Source organism: Anopheles maculipalpis, chromosome 2RL, assembly GCF_943734695.1.
Source record: "Anopheles maculipalpis chromosome 2RL, idAnoMacuDA_375_x, whole genome shotgun sequence".
NCBI classification, from domain to species: domain Eukaryota; kingdom Metazoa; phylum Arthropoda; class Insecta; order Diptera; family Culicidae; genus Anopheles; species Anopheles maculipalpis.
This window is the reverse complement of record NC_064871.1, coordinates 54,815,536-54,837,393: the sequence shown is the minus strand read 5'-3', so window position 1 is coordinate 54,837,393 and position 21,858 is coordinate 54,815,536. Positions and strand designations below refer to the sequence as shown.

The 21,858-nt window shown below is 44.3% G+C and overlaps 2 protein-coding genes across 2 annotated transcripts in view; one reads left to right on the top strand and one right to left on the bottom strand.

Annotated features, from left to right (window-relative positions):
* LOC126557466 (polypeptide N-acetylgalactosaminyltransferase 16-like) overlaps positions 1 to 21,858 on the bottom strand; it is a 359,463-nt gene that overhangs the window by 264,496 nt on the left and 73,109 nt on the right. The gene's annotated exons all lie outside the window — the stretch shown is intronic.
* LOC126558407 (elongation of very long chain fatty acids protein) lies at positions 468 to 20,606 on the top strand. Its single transcript, XM_050214420.1, has 8 exons — positions 468 to 631; positions 12,008 to 12,081; positions 12,919 to 13,109; positions 13,381 to 13,461; positions 13,574 to 13,736; positions 16,574 to 16,710; positions 17,038 to 17,292; positions 20,335 to 20,606. Exons 2-8 carry the CDS (start codon positions 12,021 to 12,023, stop codon positions 20,521 to 20,523), a joined length of 1,077 nt encoding a protein of 358 aa, XP_050070377.1. The 5' UTR covers positions 468 to 631; positions 12,008 to 12,020; the 3' UTR covers positions 20,524 to 20,606.

The following is a 21,858-nucleotide window of genomic DNA, read 5'->3' as shown; positions in this document are numbered from 1 at the left end:
ATCTCTATTTGAATTTTTTCAGAAAGGTGAACGAAAAAAACTATTTATCTTACCCTCCAGACATGTGACCTTTACGGATCAAGCTGAAGTAAGAAAATTCAGTTAAATAAATCCATCAGTTAAATAAATTGCAACGGCTTTCCGAAACACATCTAAATAATTCAAATACCATGTTCGAAAACCGTTAAAACCATCATCTTCGGACATTATTGTTTCGGAAGCCGTTTATCTTATACAGCACTTTCCTATGCTCTCTCCAGTGCTTCTTAAGAATAATGTATCAATGTTATATCGTTTCTTTCGACAAACTATAAAAATTTGCTTATTTTCATTTGCGTATTTTTATTTGCGTATGTTCAGGCCGTATTTCATTTATCGAAATCAAAGATATGTAGAATTTTTCTTCAAACGCGTATTTTGGCCCATAGTGCAGACCGGCAGTACTGTCAACATGGATAAAACTGACAATTGAAGGAGCCGTTTCGGCATTGGTCGGCGAGCGAGCAGCCAACGGCATATAGAGCGTATCTCGGGAACGAACCGTACTGTGTTAGTAGCGCTTGAAAAGTTCGGACGTGTTTTGCTCGCGCTCCTGTCGTAGGATTGATTCGCCGCAGCTCAGCGTAAAATAGTGAGTTTCTGTTTACTGCATTAGCACAAATTATGCTTTTGGATATCTTCTCGGGGAGGGGGTGTGTTCATTGACTATAGTATTTCCCTCGTTTGTTCTTCACCGGACCAGCAGCTGCTGTGTGTATCGTGCGTGCGTGCGTGCGTGAGTTGTGTGATTTTTTGCTTCGAGTGTGATGTTGTTGCTTCTTGATTTGGTTTTTGGTGTGCTCTTTCATCGATATATGTAATGTACGTGGTTTTCTGCGAGGTGTGATCTGATTCATTGGCCACTCTTCTGCAACGTTGTATGTACAGGCCGTTGAAAAGATAAAGGTTTTTGGCAGCAAGATGCACATCTACCGAGAGCAGTAGCAGCAGTATTCGCAGTGTTTTCCGCCCATAAGTTATATCGTTACGAAGCCGTCTCTTATCAGAATGGATCGGTGCGTTATCCCAATCTTGTGTGGTTCCGCCTGCCTTCCCAAATCCGCAAAGCTACTTCCGTGTTGGTGCGATCGTTCGACCATTCTGATTGCAAAATGTTCTTCTACCTGTCGATTGCCGAACACAGCAACCTGATGCAATTAGCAACCAACCCCGCATGTATCATCCTCTGTGTGGCGTCTGCCATGTGGCGCGATGTTGTACTTTCCCGTTCGGGAAAGAAAGTTTTACGGTAGTGTGCTGTTGTACGCGTAGTGGTGGTAGCCTCTGATTGTTTCTTGTTCGTGCTTTTCTAGGTAGAAACCCGTCCCCAAATGCAGGAGAATGGTTTTGTTTTCCTGCAAGCTAATTTTAGCCAGTGGAAGTAGTTTTTCTTCACGGGTTCAGAAAACAGTTTGTTGTCGCACCGCTCTCACCATCGTAGCTGGCCGTGCAAGTGAGATAGAGCGAGAACGCACTTTCGGCGTTTTTATCTTCCTGCCAATGGGTGTGTATGGTGCGATAGTTTATAGCGCGCGAGTTCAGTACTCGGATCTCGGTGGTAGCGTTTCACCCCCTTTGCCGCGTACCGGTGGCCAAATCGTGTACATCGAGCCGGGAAATTCTTCCGCTTTTTGTATTCCACCACCAGAAAACGGTCAAGAGATTTCTGAATGGTGTGTATGGCGACTAGCTGATGTTGTGTGCGCGTAATATACGGGGTAACGGAATGCTCAATATAAACCGTTCGTTGTGCCGGCTGTTGTGCTGCTGCGAATTGCTTTCGAAAAATCAACCCGCTCTGTACGATATGGGAAAGATTTTTCACGAAAGTGAGTCGTTACGTGCCGAGCGACTACATCCAGTGCGTACCGAGACTGCATATCAGGAAAAAAAACATCACCCAGAGTTGCAACAGAAGAAGCATACCGAGCGCGTTAAATTCAGCTGTGACGATGCGCCCCACCGGTTGTTAGAGCAAGAGAGACGATAAATCAAGATAGTGAAACAACCCCAAATCGCATCATATGGCCTACTGTCACAAATACGCGTCATGGCATGCATAACTGCTTACTTCAAATGTTCCTCCAAAGATGGTGCTAGCAGGGCCCCAAAACAACTACAATTTCTTTTTGAATATCGAACTTTGTCGACCTCCTGCTCCAAATGTCACCTGCTGCTGTCTAAAATAATCGAACAAACAACTCCCCATTTGTCTCCCCAGACTTCGTAATTCACCTCTTCCTCCACTGACAAAGGAGAGACACATTTTTGTTCTGTCCTGTGACTGCATAACCCGCAAAAGCAACATCCACTTTCAAGCGTCCGCAAGAAGCATTCACGCCCCTCATAAACGAGGCGGAACGCATGCTATAACAGCTTCATACATACTATACTTTTATAGCCCACAAATGATGGCCAAGCGATAGTAGCAGCTTATCGATAGAGTAACCTCCAAAAACGCATCTCATGTACTGCGAAAGCAAAAAGCCAAAAAAAAAACCAGCCGCAAGTAAATCCCAATTCCCGTGGGTGCGTGTGCAGTAGCGCGCGCTAAGAGACCGGGTCGTGAAAAGGATAACTTACTCTTTCAACCAAGGGTGGTGGTATTGCTATGCAAGAGAGAAGGCCCTGCGCTGGAACAGAGACCACGGTGAAACAGGTGAAACACATTATCACGCGTTTTGCGCGTGTATTGGTGTGCGTACGTACACACGTACTTTGTGGTGTGTCCCACAAACGGCAGTGGGAAATCGACGTGTATCGATTTCCAAAACTGTCTACTCCATAAAACACAGTGAAGCGTGGTTTGTGATTGGGGCGACTCCCCATCAGAGGAGAGAGGGAATACCCTGAAGCGGGCAGGACCACCGTAAGAAGAAAAAAAAAACAGTACGCCTATATATCATTGTGTATGTGTGAACATTTTGTCCCTCACTTTCTGTTGATAAACCGAGCGACTAGCCGAGTGAGTAATCGAATTATGAATAACCCCTTTCAGCTATGATGATAACAAGCATGCGTTAGTTGCATTGAGTCAGACATTCGAAATCGAAGAAGCGATGTGGGGTGTACCATTGGATATAAAAATGCGACAACCACCCAACAGACAACCCCCTCCCCCTCCCCCCTCCATCCATGATTGGGTTTTCCCGCGGAAAAACATAGTGTGTCGTTACAAACACCAGTACAAAACAACACTCTGCCTAGAGCGGAAAACTTGTTGCACAATTATTTGGCTAGCTCCATGCACTATCCTCAGAGTCATCTGTGTGGGTGCGTGTATACCCCTGCGGGATGAATGGGGACGAGAACCAAAAAGATCGGTATCGTGCCAACCACTTCACCCCTAGTGGCAATGTGTTTGTTCAAGGCCCCATGCTGGCTCTTCAAAAGACGCAGAAGCGGATGATTCAGCTTGAAGGTATGGAATAGCCTCCGGTGCAGACTTTGATCTTGGCCACACGTCACTGATATCGCGTATCAACATCAACGTGTTCATTTTGAAACTCAGGCCAGGGATTAGCGGTTCCAAGTGAATCGTTAGTCTCTTTATCTTACTTGGCTGGATATGGTATAAATCCCGGAAACAATTGTGTACGGCCAATCAATCTCAAACTGAGGTTCATCGGTTGACAGACTGCAATACTTTAAATGCCAAAAAATAAGAGCTTTTAAACGCTGCTGATATGTCCATTTTATCGGCCAGCTCAATATGTGATAAGCATTTTCCGTTTGCTATCGGTCAACACTGTCTTCCCATTTCTGTCGTATCGTGTCTGATTAGCGCTCTGTGATAACTGACTTAATCAGTTAATCCGATGGCCACCGATGGAAAGATAAATTCACGATGCTAAACCGGATTCTCCGCATTAATTTGTTCAATAATAACCCTATTAACCTTCAGGCATCTTCTTCGCAGGAAGGAACATTCCATAAGGGCCAGCAAAAGTAGCCCTACCGTCCTCGAAAGGTCAAATTGGAAATATCTTACCCCGGACCACAATGATAGTTCGTTGTTGAACTCCGCTTGGGAAGTGAAAGATTTGTCAATCGCGAACGCTGATAGAGCAATGATGACCCCGATTAGTTTGGTCGGTTGGTTTCAACGCATACGCGCAGACCTTACATCGTGAAGACGATGTTTTATGATGGCCATTGGGAGGGGGAAAATGAAAAAAAAAAAAAATAGTCAGACTATCTCTCTTTGCTGCATCATTTCGTGTACGGAACACACACACCATACACACGGCACCCGTATACGAGCGGAGACCATTTCCGAAACAGCATCGAGAGGGAAGCTTATGTTGCTGGTTGCTATTGCCACCGGTTGGAATCCTCCACTTGGCTCCAATCCCCTTCTCTGTCTCGTACAAGGTTGCACCGTGCGAACGAACGTTCGAGAAATGATTTCTCAATGAGGAAATATCAACAACTCGCGCACTTTGCCACCGCCCCAAACCCCGCGAAAAGAGTAGGTTAACGGTGAGTTGCTAGTCCACTCCTATTTGCGCCTTACCGTCACCACCCGAGAATACTGTTGAAGAAGCGCGAGGAACTGACGTCATTTTAAAGTCCAAGTCGACGAGCCTCTCTCATAATGAATCGGTTAGTAGTGGTAGAAAGAGAAAATACGTGCAAAAATAATGCCCCCGGACGAGGCGACGACAAATTATCGGTGCGCATGGAATTGCGTGCGTGACGCTGCACGACAGATTGGTGGGACAAGCAACGGAAGCTAGGAAAGGCTTCCACCAAACACCTTTCGCAAGCGTGCCGCCGGTCGACGGTGGTGGACAAACTCACTCTCAGGCACCCGAAAGACGGCCCTTGTTTTGTTTATGTGTGGTCGCTGTTAGGCCTCACGGTACACGGTTGAGGCAAACAAAATCGTCAAACCCAAAAACCAGGAAGTTTGGCTTCGTTCGTGTGTGCGTGTTGCAAGGTTCCCTCCTTTCATGCATCCAACGATAGGTCTGTCGTAAGCACGGAATTGCCAAAAGACGTCCCCAAGAACGCGAAACAAAGTGTTTCCGTCTCTTTTCGGGTGGCCATGCGAATGCCCCCCCATGGAAAGTGGAAAATTTGACTGAACTGAATGGGGGGATACTGTGCCAATTTTGTTATTAGAGAACTACCGGGGCGGTACAGAGAGGTGAAACACGGTGGACGGTGTTGTTTGGAAACAGAGCTGGTTAAACCAATGCCTCAACGTTGATGTGGTGGTGCATAAATGCAAGGGTTTTGTTAAAATTGCTAGTCGTTGCCCCTTTTTGCCCCAACAGTGCAACACAACAATAGTACACAAAAAATCGCAAATGCTGCGAAAAGCTCACAATTATCAATCCCTAAATGTGGATTTCGAATTATAACTACAGTCAATATCTCCAAGCGGTTGACGGGGTACAGCTTGCTATAGATTGTATGTTTTATTTCGCATTCCGCTTCTCGTTAATTGAGTTTGCAACTGGCTTTCAATGATACACGCCATCAAAATACATCCGGCAACCTTTGCCCCCATTAAGCTACACGTTAGAGCGAACGATTCCAATATTCAGATATCGCCAAAGTATTGTGTCGGCGCCCAGCGGCCTGGTTATTACTGTCCGTCGCGACCTATCCACCTCTATTCCTCACATACTCACAAACATCTAATTAGATTCAAACCCCGTAAAGTCGATCGAAGTCTGTGTGGATTTTTTACACCAGCCGCACGTTGTGGAGAATATTTCGGTTTCGGATAGCTCCGTGTTCGTTTCGCATTCCCCGTCCTAACCATCAACAAGCTCGTGCTCTGCTTCCACCCGGCATGCGCTGGGCAATGATGTTTGATGCAATTAAAAATGAATGAATTTTTAATATCGCTCCTGCTCAGTTCGGTTCGGTGTGGTTACAAGGGGACGGTAAAGCTTGAATTTTGTGAGCTACATTGCGTCTTGCAATTGGTACGCCCGTAATGGATTATCTTGGTCGGTGAAAATCGCCGACCGGCCCGTTGCCCCTGGGCAACTCTGATCGGATCTCGAACATTATCTTGCATCATAGTGCAGAATGTTCGCGCAGTGCAATGCAGCAACAATCGAGAAAAAACGTTTACGCTGGTAAAGTACTTGTCCCAATGCTTTATCGCTAAACTCTCTAGAAGGCTCTCGAGAAGGTTTCGATCACGGTTCAGATTGCAATTTCTTCCTATACCCTCTGTGCCACAGCTGTTGCTGTTGCTGCTAGATCACTTGATCGAGAGGGCAAGGTTTGGGTTTGGAAATCGCGTTCCGCATTTGCGAATACTGCTGGCACGGCTCGTGTACACAGGTACGATGAAGCAATAACCTGTTGAACATGGTGGGTGAGCATAGAAGGACACGTATTTGGCATCGTGTGGAATATAAGCGAATTGTATTGCTTCTTCTGTTAACTCTACCATTTAAAAGATGGCCTGTGTTCTTGGGTTTTGGTTCCAAACTAAGGGTTTCCCACCATTAGCATTTTTTCGAACGACGACGTCACTTAAATCCTCATTAGTCACGCTTCATCCCAATTTCACTATGCAGATCTCAAACCATTGCATTGACGTTAGCTCGAGTGACATCACAAAAGTCATCATGAGTGTACCGCATTTTCAACACTCCAAAGCCGTCTGTGGACTTTCGATTGCAGCCAGCAATTTTGGCAAGTTTTATTTCGATTTGCGCTTGTTTTTTGGTTCATTGTTGTTTTATTACCGCCAAACGTGGTAGTTGGTAGAGGATAGTTGCAGAGCACGATCATTGCTTTGAAGGTTAACGATTTTTGTTTGTTTATTTCGTTTTAACCTGATTTAATAATTGTTCCATTGCGGAGTAACACACGTATGGCACAAGGTGAAGCTTATTAATTGCTCGGTAAGGGTACAGGTACAAATAATTTTTTTTTGTGGTTTTCTCCCAATTTTTACATTTTAATATGACACAAAAGGCTAGGAGTTCTTGTTTCGCGACTAAAACTACTTTTCCAGCTTCATCTCGTTTAGTCGAACTTTAAAAAGAACAGATTGACACAGCTGTGAAACAATGCCCTTGTTTTTAAGGTTATATATTAGGGCTTGTACCCGTTGACTTTGAAACAAGCATAGCAGAAGTGAAGAATCACGGCTTTTGGAAAGCTAGGCTCGGAAGACGCAGAAGAAAAAAACCTAAAAGACGATGCTAACCCCCGAATACTCTAGCCAATGCTGAATATTGATGAACCCACCCAACACGTTCCCATGGAGGGACATGTGACAGTATTGGCAGGTTCTATTACAATGTGTGCTTTTTTCTTCTTCTTTCGCTCTCTCCCTCTCTCCCCATGCCGGATCTATTCATTTGCATTTCTACAAGCAGGTGAGAATCTCCCAAAAGCTTATAGCTGATTTTTTGGACACTTTGGATGATGACCGCCAATTTTAGGATATTTTAGGACGCTCTTACTAAAAACCGGTGTGCTTCTTTACCTGCCAAAGATGAACGAAAACTAGTTTGGTATAGAGTTTAGCAGGTTTCGCTGTGATTCGATCGTCGACCTAGAACAGATTCGGATCATGGCAATAAATTCTGGTTCCAGGAATGTTTTCTCTGTCGGTCTGTAAATGATGTAACACGGATGGGCCAACGTTGCCGTTTAGCGATGAAATTGCTTGTCCAACCAGGTGTTCAGCAGATTTGTTCGTTCTATTAGCAAAAGCATCAACATGACATTGTACGCATGTTTCGCACAAGTTGCTGTGCTTCAGCCTAAACATACTTGTCCGCGCGTAATAAGTGATAATCAAACAAAAGTTCGCAGTGAATGAGACGCACTGATCCATGCGCAAATGTAGTGATCTTCGGTGTGATGCCAGTAGAGATGTTTGACTACAACTTCTTGTTTTGTGCGCGAGACAGCAGCAAGTAGCACCAAACCTTCTTAAATAATCCCTAACCTTGACGAAGCTCTCGCGATCATCTTGTGACTACATAAAGCAAGTCTGCACTCCAACGCCCATCCCCACTGAACGGTCGGGGAAAGAATAATATTATCAGACACGACACACCTTCTATTTCTTACCGTGCCTTAAAAGCATTGGCTTGGCGTGGTTGATAAGTTCCGGCAGTAGTTTTTAACGCTGATCAGCAGCCCGAATCGTAGTCACGTTAGCTCCGGCAGGATATCCTTCAGCTTCAGCCCGAAAGCAAATAAGAAAAATGTCAAAATTTGTGAAGTAGTAGTATCAAGCGCTCGATTAAGGCAAACAAGAATAGCACATTGTCCTTCCGATTCAATGACATGTGTACCCAACAGCCATCCCACAGCCGCAATCCGAAAGCTGAAAAGCTAAATAGGCTGTAAAATGGATTCAATTAGCTGTTGCGGTTTCGTGTTTGCCTTGGTGTATCAAAAAATCTCATATTAATTGTTACTCTATCGATTAATCTCATTAAATGCCCGCGTGTGGCTGCGCTTTGTAACAGCAAAATGCGCTTTGAAATAAAACCTATTATTTACACAGGCTTCATCGCCAGATGAAGTCGTGCATCGGATGGTAAAGTTGTAATTAGCATGTTTCGAGTACGCGTGGTAAAAGCATTATGCTTGTGTTGACTACTGCTGGTAGTCAAGCACGCACAATTTAACCTCGGCGATGGGAACGGTACGAGATATGTGCCTTCCATTATTCTGGACAATTTTATGCTCTTCTTCGCAATTGTTTCAATTCGCTACATGATGTGAAACTTTTTTTCTTTTACAGTGTTAGAAAACATTGTAACCTCTTCAAAAGTAACACCTGGACACATAGTTCCGCCGTTCAATGCAAACATCCGCATAATAAAAAAAAACCTTGTAAAACAAAAGTGTGACTAGTAGTGTGATATTTTCGTGACCGCTGCATACCATGTGTGTGCGTGATAAAATCGTCTCCAATAGATAATATGAAGACGAATCCACCGCCGGACGAGAACGCTTTCATGAAAAAAAGGACCGGAACGACGCAGACGAACACGAAAGACTTCAATGCCCGGTCGAGCAAGTTTGTGGATGAGAGTAAGCCGTCAGAAGTGAACCATCGTCCGTCGGCAGCGGGTGTGTTCCGTACTTTTGCGATATTCGGTTTTCCAAGCGAGGTGAGCTGACTAGAGACCGATCTTTTAACAGATCATCGTCTGCAGGGAACTCTTGCTAACCTTCAAAAACAATGTGAAATGTTTTTTCCCCTCCATGGCGTCTGGCGGGAAATGGTACCCAGATGACCTTCATTTTCCTTTCGATATAATCACTTGTTACTCGTGCTTGTGCAGTGACCGGGCAAAGTGCTTCGCGATTTTTTCCTCTCATTTTTTGTCCGTATGTATGTGCATGTGTGTGTTTGTTATGCTGAAGCTTGGAAGCAAAAACTGTGTTATCATCAAGTAAAAGTGAATGAGCTCTCGTCCGCAAAATAGAAGGTCGACACAAACAGTGAATGAAGTGTGATCCCGCGCTCAAACGAAAGGGAATCTGTCCGCTTGAATGATGGGTTCTTGCTTGGGTCAAGTCGCATCTTGGGATCACGATTTCCTATCTCCCGGCTGAGGACAAAACGCACCTGTTTCGGTGAATTTTAAATATCGGCTGCCAACCACACACACAAGCCATTCACCGCCAGGGCTGTATTGGTGTTTCCTACCTTTGTGGACACTGTGTTGGCTCTCGCGATTCGATTCTCCTTTTTGTGCCGTTTCTTCTGGACTAGTCTCGATGACGCCGCGTGTGCGGCCGCCACGGAACATGACGATGATGACATAACTGGCGGGGTGAGTATGCGCGCTCGTTGCTGCTGCGCTGGTGTTGATCGAGAGACGCTTTCGCGTGGTGTTTGCGTCGTTTTCCTTTGCCAGGTTCGCTTACTTAAGCCACTCGCCACTGGATGGATGTGTGCGTTTGGCGGTTTTCTTGCGTGGAAATTCCGTGTGGCATGGAGAGTGGTTTGCTGCCTGCAGTGGAAAGTGAAACAATTCCCACACATCGGATTGGCGCGCTCTACCAGTGTATGTGTGAGTTCGCAGACGCCTGTGGTCAGTGATTATGGGGGTTTGTACGTCTCGTGACTGGGTCGTGTGCAAGATTTCGACCTCCCCGCCCAGCCAACCAATTACTTCAACTCTTCACGTGTACTGCTCCGGAGTACTTAACTGTACCCTGCACCTATCCCGGGAAGCAGATGAGGAAGATGAAGGGGCGACGCCACGGCAATGAAAAGGAGGCGTACAGTAGTAAAGCATAATCACGAGCACACTTGCAGCCACCCCGAATTGAACTCACCGGGCCAGAGTAACCAGCAGCAGCTGGTTGGTTGGTTGGTGACTGTACGTGCAATGTGCCGGTTACGGTGCAAAATCGAACCGTCTCGAAGGAATCTGTGTGCAACATCGAGAAGCACAGTACCAGAGCGGCGTAGTGTATGGCTGCACTTACTCGTCGTGCTCACCGTTTTGTTTATTGCAGACACAGATTTCGCCATTCACCTTTTTCCGAGCCTTATTGCGACGAAAAAGTTCGCCAAAGTAAGCGAAACGCGCCGCAAAAACAAAAAGGGAACCTGCTGTGTGACTGGACCGGTCTCGTCCGTATTACATCGTGAGCCTGTAATGCACACACTCACACATAGTAAGGGGGCCCTGGGACACCGATTATTACAGTGTCCAACGATGGGACAACCGCTTCTTCAAGGTTACCTGTGCACGATCACACAAAGCCTGCCCGGTACGATGCGATCCTTGCTTTCTGGCTGCTATGTGTGACGGGTTTTAGCTGGCTATCGGTGCTCCATTGGCACGGATTCGGGGGACTGGGCGGGGGAAACCTCAACCGTATGTTATTCCTGTTTTTCTTCACTGAACGCCTGCAGAAGAAGGTCTACGCAGCCGTAGCCAGTGTGCGAGAAATTCCAAAGTCGAGACCTACCAGATCTCGTCGTACCGCGCCGCTCGGACACCGTCGACGCTTAACGGTGCTTTTGGGGTGGTTTTCACTATCGTTTGCATTACATAATTGCGACAAGTTGCGCATGTTGTTATTTTGCGTGGCAGACAACAAAACCGAACGACCGACCGATCTTCTTCTTCGCTTATGGGAAGGAGAAAACAATGCGTACGATCATCGTTCGACTCTCTGATGGGGATACACTTGATGGATGATGGAGAGCTTCTTCGTCTGTGTAATACGTGACACATTCAACGTGCTGATAACAGATCTTTACGTACCGAGGATCAGTGCGATTTACTATAAATTGTAAATTCAAAATCGAAATCCCGATTGAAATGTGTGTTCATCCAACACAGTCATTGATAGCCCTACAATAACAATCACCGCAATACCTTCATCCTCGACGCAGGGATGACCTACAAATGGCGCATGAAGAAACATGCTTAGGCAAACCGTTTCGCGTCGAAACGCAACACGGCGCAGTAATTGGGTGTAAATAATCTTCCATTCTTTCGTGTGCTCCGTTGCGTATGGTCGCCGTGCATTTCCTCATCCCCAAATCATTAAAATCATACCCGTATTCCGCATGCATTGGCGTTGTGCGAAGAAGCGGTTTTCGATACAGCAGCAGATGCGATCTTGGCCTAATTTTCGCTTTCGTTGGCTTATCACGGGGTGGGCTCTCGATGCGTGTCCGTCGCAGTTATTTTTTTCTCTCTTGTTGTTTTCGAGTGTGGCTGCAGATCATCGTGTTGACTCGGCGATCTTTTCAACGTGTCTGCCGTGAAGATTAATTTTCCTCTCCGCACAGCGTCTGAGAAATGCAGCAAATTTGTGTTTTTGTGTTTTTTTCGTGTGTGTGTGTGTGAATCTAGCGAATTGTGGTCGTTTTTTTCGTCTGTCTGTTGGCACAAAAAGATAACAACTCTGTATATCAGTATGACTAAACATCAAATTAACTTTTTTACTATGTATTTTTTTTTCTCCTCCGTCTCTCAATCTCTTCCCACAGATATTCACTCAAAATGGCACAGATTTTAACCAACATATATGACTGGTACAGAGACCTCATGGACAATCAAAGCGGTAAGTGCAGAAAATAGACTTTCGATTGCCGAGAATTCAACCGAACCGAACACCACAATTAACCTAACACGCTCAATAAAAGAGGGTAATGACTTCCGCGACACTTGATCTTTTCGGTGGCAAGTGCGCGTTGTAAACTAATTAGCACGGTGCCTAATGTCCCTGCAAAAACCTGCAAGTGAAATGGTAAATTTTCTACCCTCATGCTTAGTAATCCGCATCGATCGTGCCCGTGTCAGCCCAACCAGTCCATCCGTCCGTCAATCGGTCCATCTGTTTGACGCGTGACCCGCGTGTCACATCAATTGGCTACGGGGCGTACCGAATCAATTACCAATCGAAAGTAACCCACCTTCCGACACCGACCATCAGTTGGTGGCAGTTTTTGATTTTAACATTCCATTCCGAACCATCCCGACACGACACGGCAGGGTAGGTGCGATTATGCATTCCGTTTGTGACGTTCCTTTTGTGCAGTATTAACCTAACCTAACCGCCATCACTACCTCCATTGATCGTGTGCGTTGTCGTATGTGCTCAGATGCATAATTTTCAAATGTCGCCACCCGTGTAACAACAGCAGTATGAGACAATTATGGTGGCATGGAAAAGCGTACACGATCGGTGTCAGCGGATAAGGGAACGCGCTAGTCATTTTGGGTCGCTCGCCCGTTCGTCGCAACCTTAATGAGGTCGATCGATTTACGGTCGAGACGGGGTTGTGCTGCGTGGGTATATGGGACGTTACCTGTACAATTAGACAACACATTGTGACATTGCGCACTTTCTCCCAAAAATATTAATCGATCGTTCTTCTTTCCTTCGTCATACATGCAGATCCTCGGGTCGCCGACTGGCCAATGATGTCCTCGCCCTTTCCCACTCTAGGCCTTTGCATATTTTATGCGTATTTTAGCAAATCGCTAGCACCAAAGCTGATGGAAAAGCGAAAACCAATGGATCTTAGGAATACTCTAGTAATTTATAATCTCTTCCAAACCATCTTCAGTACATGGATATTCTACGAGGTAAGTGAGATTGCCTGGCAAAATCATGCCGATGCGTTTGTTGCGTCTACTATGCCAAGATTTGTACACAGCCATGATCGTTGCATATCATTGCAAATAAATTGCTTATCTTTATTGCTATATTATTCGGTGCAACCGTTTGTTTCGAAAGAGAATGGCATGATTGCAATCGTGTTTATGCAATCACACGAACAGACCAAATGATTAGCATCTAATTGAAAATGGAATTCATTCTCATCTTTTCTCTACAAAATATTCGTTACGCTCGCAGTACCTTCAAAGTGGATGGGGTGGACACTACAGCTTTAGATGCCAGCCTGTCGACTACTCAGATAACCCACTTGCTCTACGGGTAAGAATCGATATTCCCACAAGCAATAGTATTTAACTATTGAGTGCTAATGATGGCCCTGCATTGAATAACTCGCAATACATATTTATTCTATCTCATTTTCTTTATTTAGATGGCACGGACGTGCTGGTGGTACTATGTCTCGAAATTCACCGAGTTCTTTGACACGCTGTTCTTCATCCTGCGGAAGAAGACTCAGCACGTCTCGACACTGCACGTCATCCACCACGGCTGCATGCCGTTCTCGGTGTGGATGGGCATGAAGTTCGCTCCCGGTAAGTGTTGCACATTTGGCTCTGCGCCAATCATATCCACAACCTCTCGCACCTTCTCCAACTGAAAAAATGGGTCAATATGGAAAGGGTTGCGCAATCCACTTAGCCGGCCCATTCGCCCCTACGGGGCATGAAGCGACAAAAAATCTCTTCTCAAAAACAAAACCTGGAAAAAAGGAAGATCACTGCCAACTTTCGCCATGTCGGCGGCACTCACGCTTCGGAAAGATTGTCCGTTTCGCATTTATCAATCCCACGATATGCTATTATTTTTATTGCTTGTTATTATTATTTACACTCGGTCATTACGTATTGTTGTGTCCGGATCTCTGCGCGAGCATTCGGATCTTCACTTCTCGCCACCTCGTGTTGTGTTGCGGCGCTAGATTAGGTCGGTGATGACAATGGGAAAGTTGTGTACTATTTTTAAGTCAAGCGCTCTCACCCATGTACTTCCCGGCGGCTTCCCTTTGCTACCGTCGTACCTGCGCGGCCTTGTGGCGGTGGCGCACCGGTTTTCCGTCCTGCCAAAAACCGGTTTCTCCGATCAGAGCTTTTTCGATGAATGATCGACATTCCGGGATGATGTGTCTGACGTTCCGGTGCGGGTAGGATGTTTTACAATCGCTGGTGGTGCTGCTGCATACCACCACCACCACCACCACACCATCACGACAGGTTCCGTTTACATTTGCGACACACGAAAGAGTGTCACAATACTTTACCCAAGTAAAGGAAACGCTTCCTATTTGGCGGAAGTTACTAAACCGACGGCATCTAATCATGAATGCTGATGGAGCCACAACATTAGGTTGCGAAAATACGCAAAGTGCAAAGTCGAATCGGTGCACCGTCGCTCGTAGACGTACAACATTGTTCCAGTTTCAGTGCTACATGTGCGCGCTGCTCCATTTTGTCTCGGACGTCATGGAATGATTAGAATTCAGTGTCGGTGTGCAGTGGTCGTCCTACGCAACTGTAGGGAAGGCACTTGCCCGCTGCTCGTCGTGCAAGCAGGTTATATCGGTTTATGGACGCAAACAAAAAAAAAATCGAGATCGATCGAAAGTCGAACAGCGTGCTGCAGCAGTCAGCTGAAAGTAAATGGCACTCCTGTTGTAATTGATCATACGTTTCGCGTACTCTCGGCACTGGCACTGGCTCTATGAATCGCGTTGCTTTGTGTGTGCGTGTGCGAGGCAGCCGATAATGAAAGATGTTGTAACTGACGCATTTGCTTCGATGGTAATGTCGAGCGAAGGATCTAGTCGCCAGTGTCCAAGACGTTCGAGAAGATGATGGAAAACTGCCAGAAGTTTCCCTGGTCAGTATGTAAAACGGATACGAAGGGAAGGGATTTTCCATAAAATCGGAACCAACCCGAGGGTGGTAGTGGAAAATTTGGTGCTAACGACGTGAAATCATTCAAATTGAAATAAATGCTTTTAATGTCTTCTTTCCTATCCGTAAAAGCTCAATCCGATAATTTGCTTTGAATTAGCAATCATCTAAACGATCTATTACACTCACGAAGTGGAAGACTTTTGATGCAGTACATGTCATACTGTGATGTTATCTGTAATCGTTTGACATAAATGCTGCTAGTGATCGTACTAATGATTACTAGCCATTTGTGATTCACCTTGTTTTATTTGTCTCGTTAAATTTAATCTTTTTTTCATCACTTGTACTTACTCTATTTGAATGTTATTGAACAATATTGAGCTCTTACACAAAGCAATGTTTGGCGCATGCTGAATTCAAGAAAGTCTTGCCAAATAGTGAATTGTAGTTATGAAGAAGCAAAGACTTGGTGTGCAATAAAATAAAACGTAACTCAAATTGTTCGAATTGTCCTGACACAGTTCAATTCAACTATTGCTTCAGGTTTGTTTACATGTATTTCCACTCTCTTCAAACCCTGAAGATCTCGTGGCTGAGGAAGCATTGCTACTAGCAAAAGAAACCAATTGCACCATACCTCATAGACTAGCTTGGCCAACATACAATGTGTAGCTACTATGGCGCATTTATTGTTGCTTTGCTCTTGGTAATCGATTCAGTTCATCGGTTTGCCCATAATATACGGATATATGGATCAGTCGATTGATAAGATGGTTAAAGGGTAATTTACTTTAGTGGCCTCTAAAAAGCTAAATTTTGGCGGAATGAATTTTAGAGTGGAGAGGTCTTAATCAAAGAAACAGCTACCAACATATTTTATTTATTTATAATTAATAATGACGGTCCAGTGCCGTATTGTCAATACCAACAGATTTTAAGGTTGGTAAATCTATATTGCAGAACCGTTTCAAACGATCAAAATGGAGTACTCAAAACATGCAAACATTTATTTTCACATCAGTTTTGGCAAAAGTTTAAATTGTAGAATCGAAGGGCCTTCTACGAGCCAGAATAATTACGGATGAATGTGGGAGCCAAGTGGACCCTATTGAATTTTCTGCAATATTCCATCAAAAATTGGTCGGTTGTTTTAAATCACACGTTTAAGAAAATCAAGTATTCGGGCGCGAAAATGGACATAATAAGGTCTTTTTTTAGAATAAACGATACGAGAAACGAACGTACGAGCTTAAATCGTTTTTGAGTCATATGATGTCTTTTCATTTTTAATGTTTTGAAACCAGACTTTTTAATTCTCAATGTTTACAAAAATGTAGACACACTTGAAAAGAGCTTAACAATACCCCGTTCAACATTGTGGGGCTTGCCAATCACTGGTAGTATTATATTAATTTCTTAAACTTGTTTGAATTTTGTACAATTTGTTGTTTTTTTCTGGTATTTATTTGTGTATTTATTTCTTCCTCATCCAGGTGGCCACAGCACATTCTTTGCGATGCTGAACTCGTTTGTACACATTGTAATGTACTTCTACTACATGGTGGCGGCACTGGGACCAAAATACCAAAAGTATATCTGGTGGAAAAAGTATCTCACTGCATTCCAGATGGTAAGTAGCAGCTTGCGGATGGGGTCTATGCATTCTTGGTGTATGTGTGTGCAGCTCTGTTCCATGCAATGTATTAACGATCGACCGCCCTTAGTGAAGGGCGCATCGTATAAGGACGCTGTTTCGTGATGCGTGCGTGCCAACGTACTTCCGCAATTCACTTTTGGTATTGACCGGAACTGGTACCGTGGGCTCCATCACCGCAGGCACCAAGATATGATCGAAGGCTAACTGGATCTAGATTTCTTACCGTGCGCCACACCAATCCGAAATGAGTGATCATTTTCACCGATTTCGTTTGTCTTTGACTACCGTCCACATTTGCAGGCCCAATTCGTCGCCATCTTCACGCACCAGTTCCAGCTACTGTTCACCGAATGCGACTATCCGAAGGGTTTCATGGTGTGGATTGGACTGCACGGTGTCATGTTCCTGTTCCTGTTCTCCGATTTCTACAAGCAGGCCTACAACAAGCGGGTTGGCCGCGCCAAACGAGAAGCGGAAGCACTGTTGGCCAAGTCGCATGCCAACGGAAAGCTACACAACGGCGATGTCGTCAATAACAACCAGGGTGCTTGCATGGTATGTAGCATTTCTCGCGTACTAAGAAACGAAAACGAAAAACCCTTCACATTTCTAGACCCATGAGCTGTCTTAAGTGTATCGTAGAAGAGACGCAGTAGACAACAAAACATTGCATAAATGTCATGCTTTCGTCACGGCTTTGGTGAACGCCAGGATTCTACACACTTTTTTTCTAATAGTAGATCGCTACAAGCATTAGCCTCGGTAATCGCGTAAATGAGCGAAAAGAATTATTTTCGTTTCGGACGTCTTGTGTAGCGTGTATGGCTCGGACGTAGAAGAGTTTATCACAAATTGACGTCAAAATGATGATCAATTGTCGACAATGACTGGTGCTTATTTGCTGTGTGCGATTATTTGTACTGACTTGTTGGTAATTCAATCAAGTTCAACAGGTTTTTTTTGTTTCTTCTCGACGTAGACGACGCGACATGGGGTGGTTTTTCAGCTTTTCTTGTGCATCAGCAAATGGTTTGTAGTTCTTGGTTTGCGTTGTCTCAACTGCGGTCCTTCGGTAAGGGGTTGGTTATTATTTTGGTCCGGGAGAGCAATAAAAACCTTCTTGAAGGTTATCTGAAGATGAAACAGAACGTTCACCACATCGATCAGAACCGAACGGCGGATTGCCAACGGCTAGGTAATGGTCTAATGATGCAGAAGAAAAGCTCTTCACTCTAGCATTCCCCTCCGTCTGCATTGTTATTGTTACCTCAGATGGAGACGGTACCTAACCGGAAGGTCACAAAAGTACATCGATCAAGGTTACGACGACGGAAGGCAAGAGCAAAAATCACGTGCTCTTGACAAACATCAATTGAGCAACGAGAAGTTTTTTTTGGACCTCTCATCCTAATGTGCCAAACAACTGTGAATAGCGTTTGATTATTTATCTTTTATGTAAGTACGCTCTGGTGATTTTTTTGTTTTTTTACGCAGAAGCGCAGAAGGATCATACAGGAAAACAAGCTGTATAGTTGTTGTTAATGCGTTCGTGCGGTGGAGAAGAGGATATTGAACAATGTATTTATTTGACCGTTGCAAATACGCATCTAATGACGCCTGAAGTACTCACTTACTTCCATATACCCTTCGGAAGCTTGGTACGTTTTCCCTTGACCCCAGCCGACTTGATTTGGACTTGGGCTTTCCTGCAACGATGCTCAATTTGACGCATAATATTACTTGTTATTTATTCACTTCCTCGAAGAAGAAGCATGCTGCGGTAATTGCGGTCCCGGCAAGTGAGTTAACACTTCTCAAAAGCATCCACCTCCATCTCGTTGGGAAAGAGTGCAAATTTTCGCACCTGATAGAGCCGGATAAGTAAGCAAACTACTCAACACTTAGAAAACGACAGCACTCGGCAAAATCTCTCTCGATCACTAGTTTTACGTAACATCCGTTCTCGTGACGCGAGCAGGGACACTCCTTTGAGTGTTTGATTAAAACAGTCATCATTTTTACGTGTTCCGGTATTGCTGATGAGATCAGAAGATTTTCACTTTGTTAAGATTGTTAAGTTAATGATGATCTTGCTGTTGATTGATTGCTGATCATTTATAGCCCTTACTGCGTAAATTCTGCTTATCGATTGATTTCACCAAAACTGGAATTAATTTATGCACGAGAATACAGATAATCCTCTTCTCCACCGCACTACCGCAGTTTCTTAGGTGTTATTGAACTCGTACTATTTTTTATAGTTATTCAAATATACTTGGACTGCAACTTGGAAGCAACTTATTGAAAACAAAAGCGTAAAAATACTTACTTATCATGCGCTACTATTGCTTTGCACATTTGGACTGTTCCAAATGGACAATGGTCCTCGATATGGCTGACGGTCTAGCGCCTCCTAGACCCAATCCGCCAATGCAATATCCTAACCTTGCTAGCAGACATATCAGCGAAATCGCTCAAACTCTGTTTAGGTCTACCTTGTCTCCTCTCCCCTTGTGGACAGCTCTAAAGAACTGAACGGTGGTGGGACGTCCAGAATGACAATTCTCATGACATGAGCAACCTGCCAGAGATCAACGTATTTATGATGATCTCGAAGGTCCTTCATCGATTGATCCATCTCCTCCGTTGATTCCATATCTTTGAATCTTATGTGAATACTGGGATTGTAGAGGTTCTATATAGTCCAAGCTTTGATCACACAACAGATATTTGAGTGGAGAAGTTTCTGCAATCTGTAGTATGACCGATTGTTAGCCGTAACTTCACATCTGTTTTGTTGTCGGCACCCTTTTGACCCCGTTTTGGACTACTTCAAAGATCCGAGCACTTATCTGTACATCACCCCTGCATAAATGAATGCTTGTTTGTTATCAAGGACGCTAGTGATTTAGGTTTTCTTTAGGTCAGAGATTTAGTGCCAGTTGATCGATCAATTAGTAAGATTTTACAGTTCGAGCTTCAGTGAAATATCCTCCAAAGCTACTGACTGGCTGGTAATGTTGGTAATTTTTATATTTACAAGCTTTTATCGGGTTTTCTCAATGCTAGATATCTTATATATGTTCGTTCTTCTGATATGATAATTTAATCGTTCTTAACATCCTTAGAAATTTCTGTACAAAATTAGTCGTTTTGTCCCGTTAGCGGCTAAACTTATCCGGAATCTATTAAAATGATCCCGACCGATAATAGGAACGATCGGTTTTGTTTGTTGCTTATTTTAATTGAACTTTTCACAAGGCTTAGTACTCTTCCAATTGTTTAATGCGATGGTGCAACGCGACGGGAATATTGTTCAATTTCAATGCGCAAAAAACAACGAGTACCTGTGCGCAAAATGTTTGCCGATCAATTAAACTTGGGAATGGAGGTTTGCGTCGCTTAGAACGCAAACTTTCCATTCACGCTGTCAATATTATTTCTGCATTCAATAATCTATAATCAAGGTTTAACGTGCATTAAATTGTGCATGTCGAATGATTTTTTTTATCAGTTCTCGGTTTTCTGCCTACTAATAAAGGAATTTCTGTTTTTTTTTCTCTCTCTCTCTCTCTGCACACACATATACAAAATCAGCCCGTCCTGAACGATGATGATGAACTGCACCAGCGAAAGGTCACCGGGAACGGAATCTATTTGAACGGTGGTGCCAAAACGGCGAATTCCTACAGCAATGGCAATTCGAACGGTTTTGTCGAATCGATCCAGCAGTCGAACGGTGGTATCGGCGAGACTGGTGGAGCGCGGGTCCGGAAAATCCAATAACGCTAACAACAACTAGAATTAATAATCATTTGGTGGTTAGCATCATCATCGTCATCATCATCTTTCTAAAACTTCACCATCTGGACGCATACAATCCTCCCTATACTTCCCATTCAAACCCGCCCGCATCATCATGCATGCCATCCGTGTATCCTTAAGCTTTCTGCGCACGGCAAGAAGCTCTTGGAAAGTGGGGAGCAAGGCAAAGCAAACCGGCCCACCGTAGGGCGCGAGGAAATTGTTTATTTTTAGTACGCTTTTGTCTAAAGATGAATATGCAGTATTGACCGTCGCCTTTCGATGAACGTGTCACCCGTCTTCAGTGGTTGCGCTGCACAAATATCATTCTACTCCCTGCTGTGTGCTTGACGCCTCACTGCATCCAAGCATCGGGACAAAATAATGGACGACGATCTTCAGACCGCGCTCGGTGTGACACACAGGCGGAGCGCTTTACAACATCCTTCAAACCCCTCCTCCCACTTGACGGTATTGTGGCAGCGCGGACAGGGAAGGTATCCCGATAGTGATGGTGTGACGCTGGCCATGTATCCACGCCAGACGTGCTCCGGTTTCATGGACGGAACCGGGTTAAAAAAACCCCACAAAACTACAACCAACACACACGTACACAGACGCACGTAGCACGGATAGAATGCTGCATAATGGATAATGTATTTTTTGGAATTTTTTACACAGTACGAAGTAAACTCTATAGGGCAGATGTATAAAAGAAAGGCGCCTCACACACGGGGTGGTGCTCACACTGACTTTGTGGGGTGGACCCTTCGGGGAAACGATAAGCAGTACGATCAAGTTGATAGTTAGTTGATGGTGTTAGGTTTTTTTTTTTTGTTTGTTTGTTTTCATTTACTTTTGTTTGTTTATTTGTTTTAAAAGAAAAAAAAGTCATGTTGTACAGGATAAACGAAGGCTCTTGCGAAGGAAGTCATAGTAACAAAGGGATAGGAATTGCAATATCTGTAATTAAAAGCAAGCGATGCTCCGTTACTGTAAATCAAAACAACAAAATGAGGTAGACAGGCTCTAGCGATAGCAGAAACGATGTAACGTGAAGAAACTGATTCTATAGCGGTACAGGCGGTCTAGAAACAAGATCGCAAAGAAGGCCAAGAAAATGACTAAACAAAAACAAAAAAAGGAAGAAAAACATTAACTATCGATGTATGTGATTGTATGTGGACTGTTTCCACCATACGCGCGGTTTGTTGTACCAGCAGCAGCCATTTCGGTTTTTAGTGATTAAGATAAATCGAAGCATGGTGGTGGTAGTACAACTGGAGAGAAAAACAAAACAAAAATCTTTCCGATGAT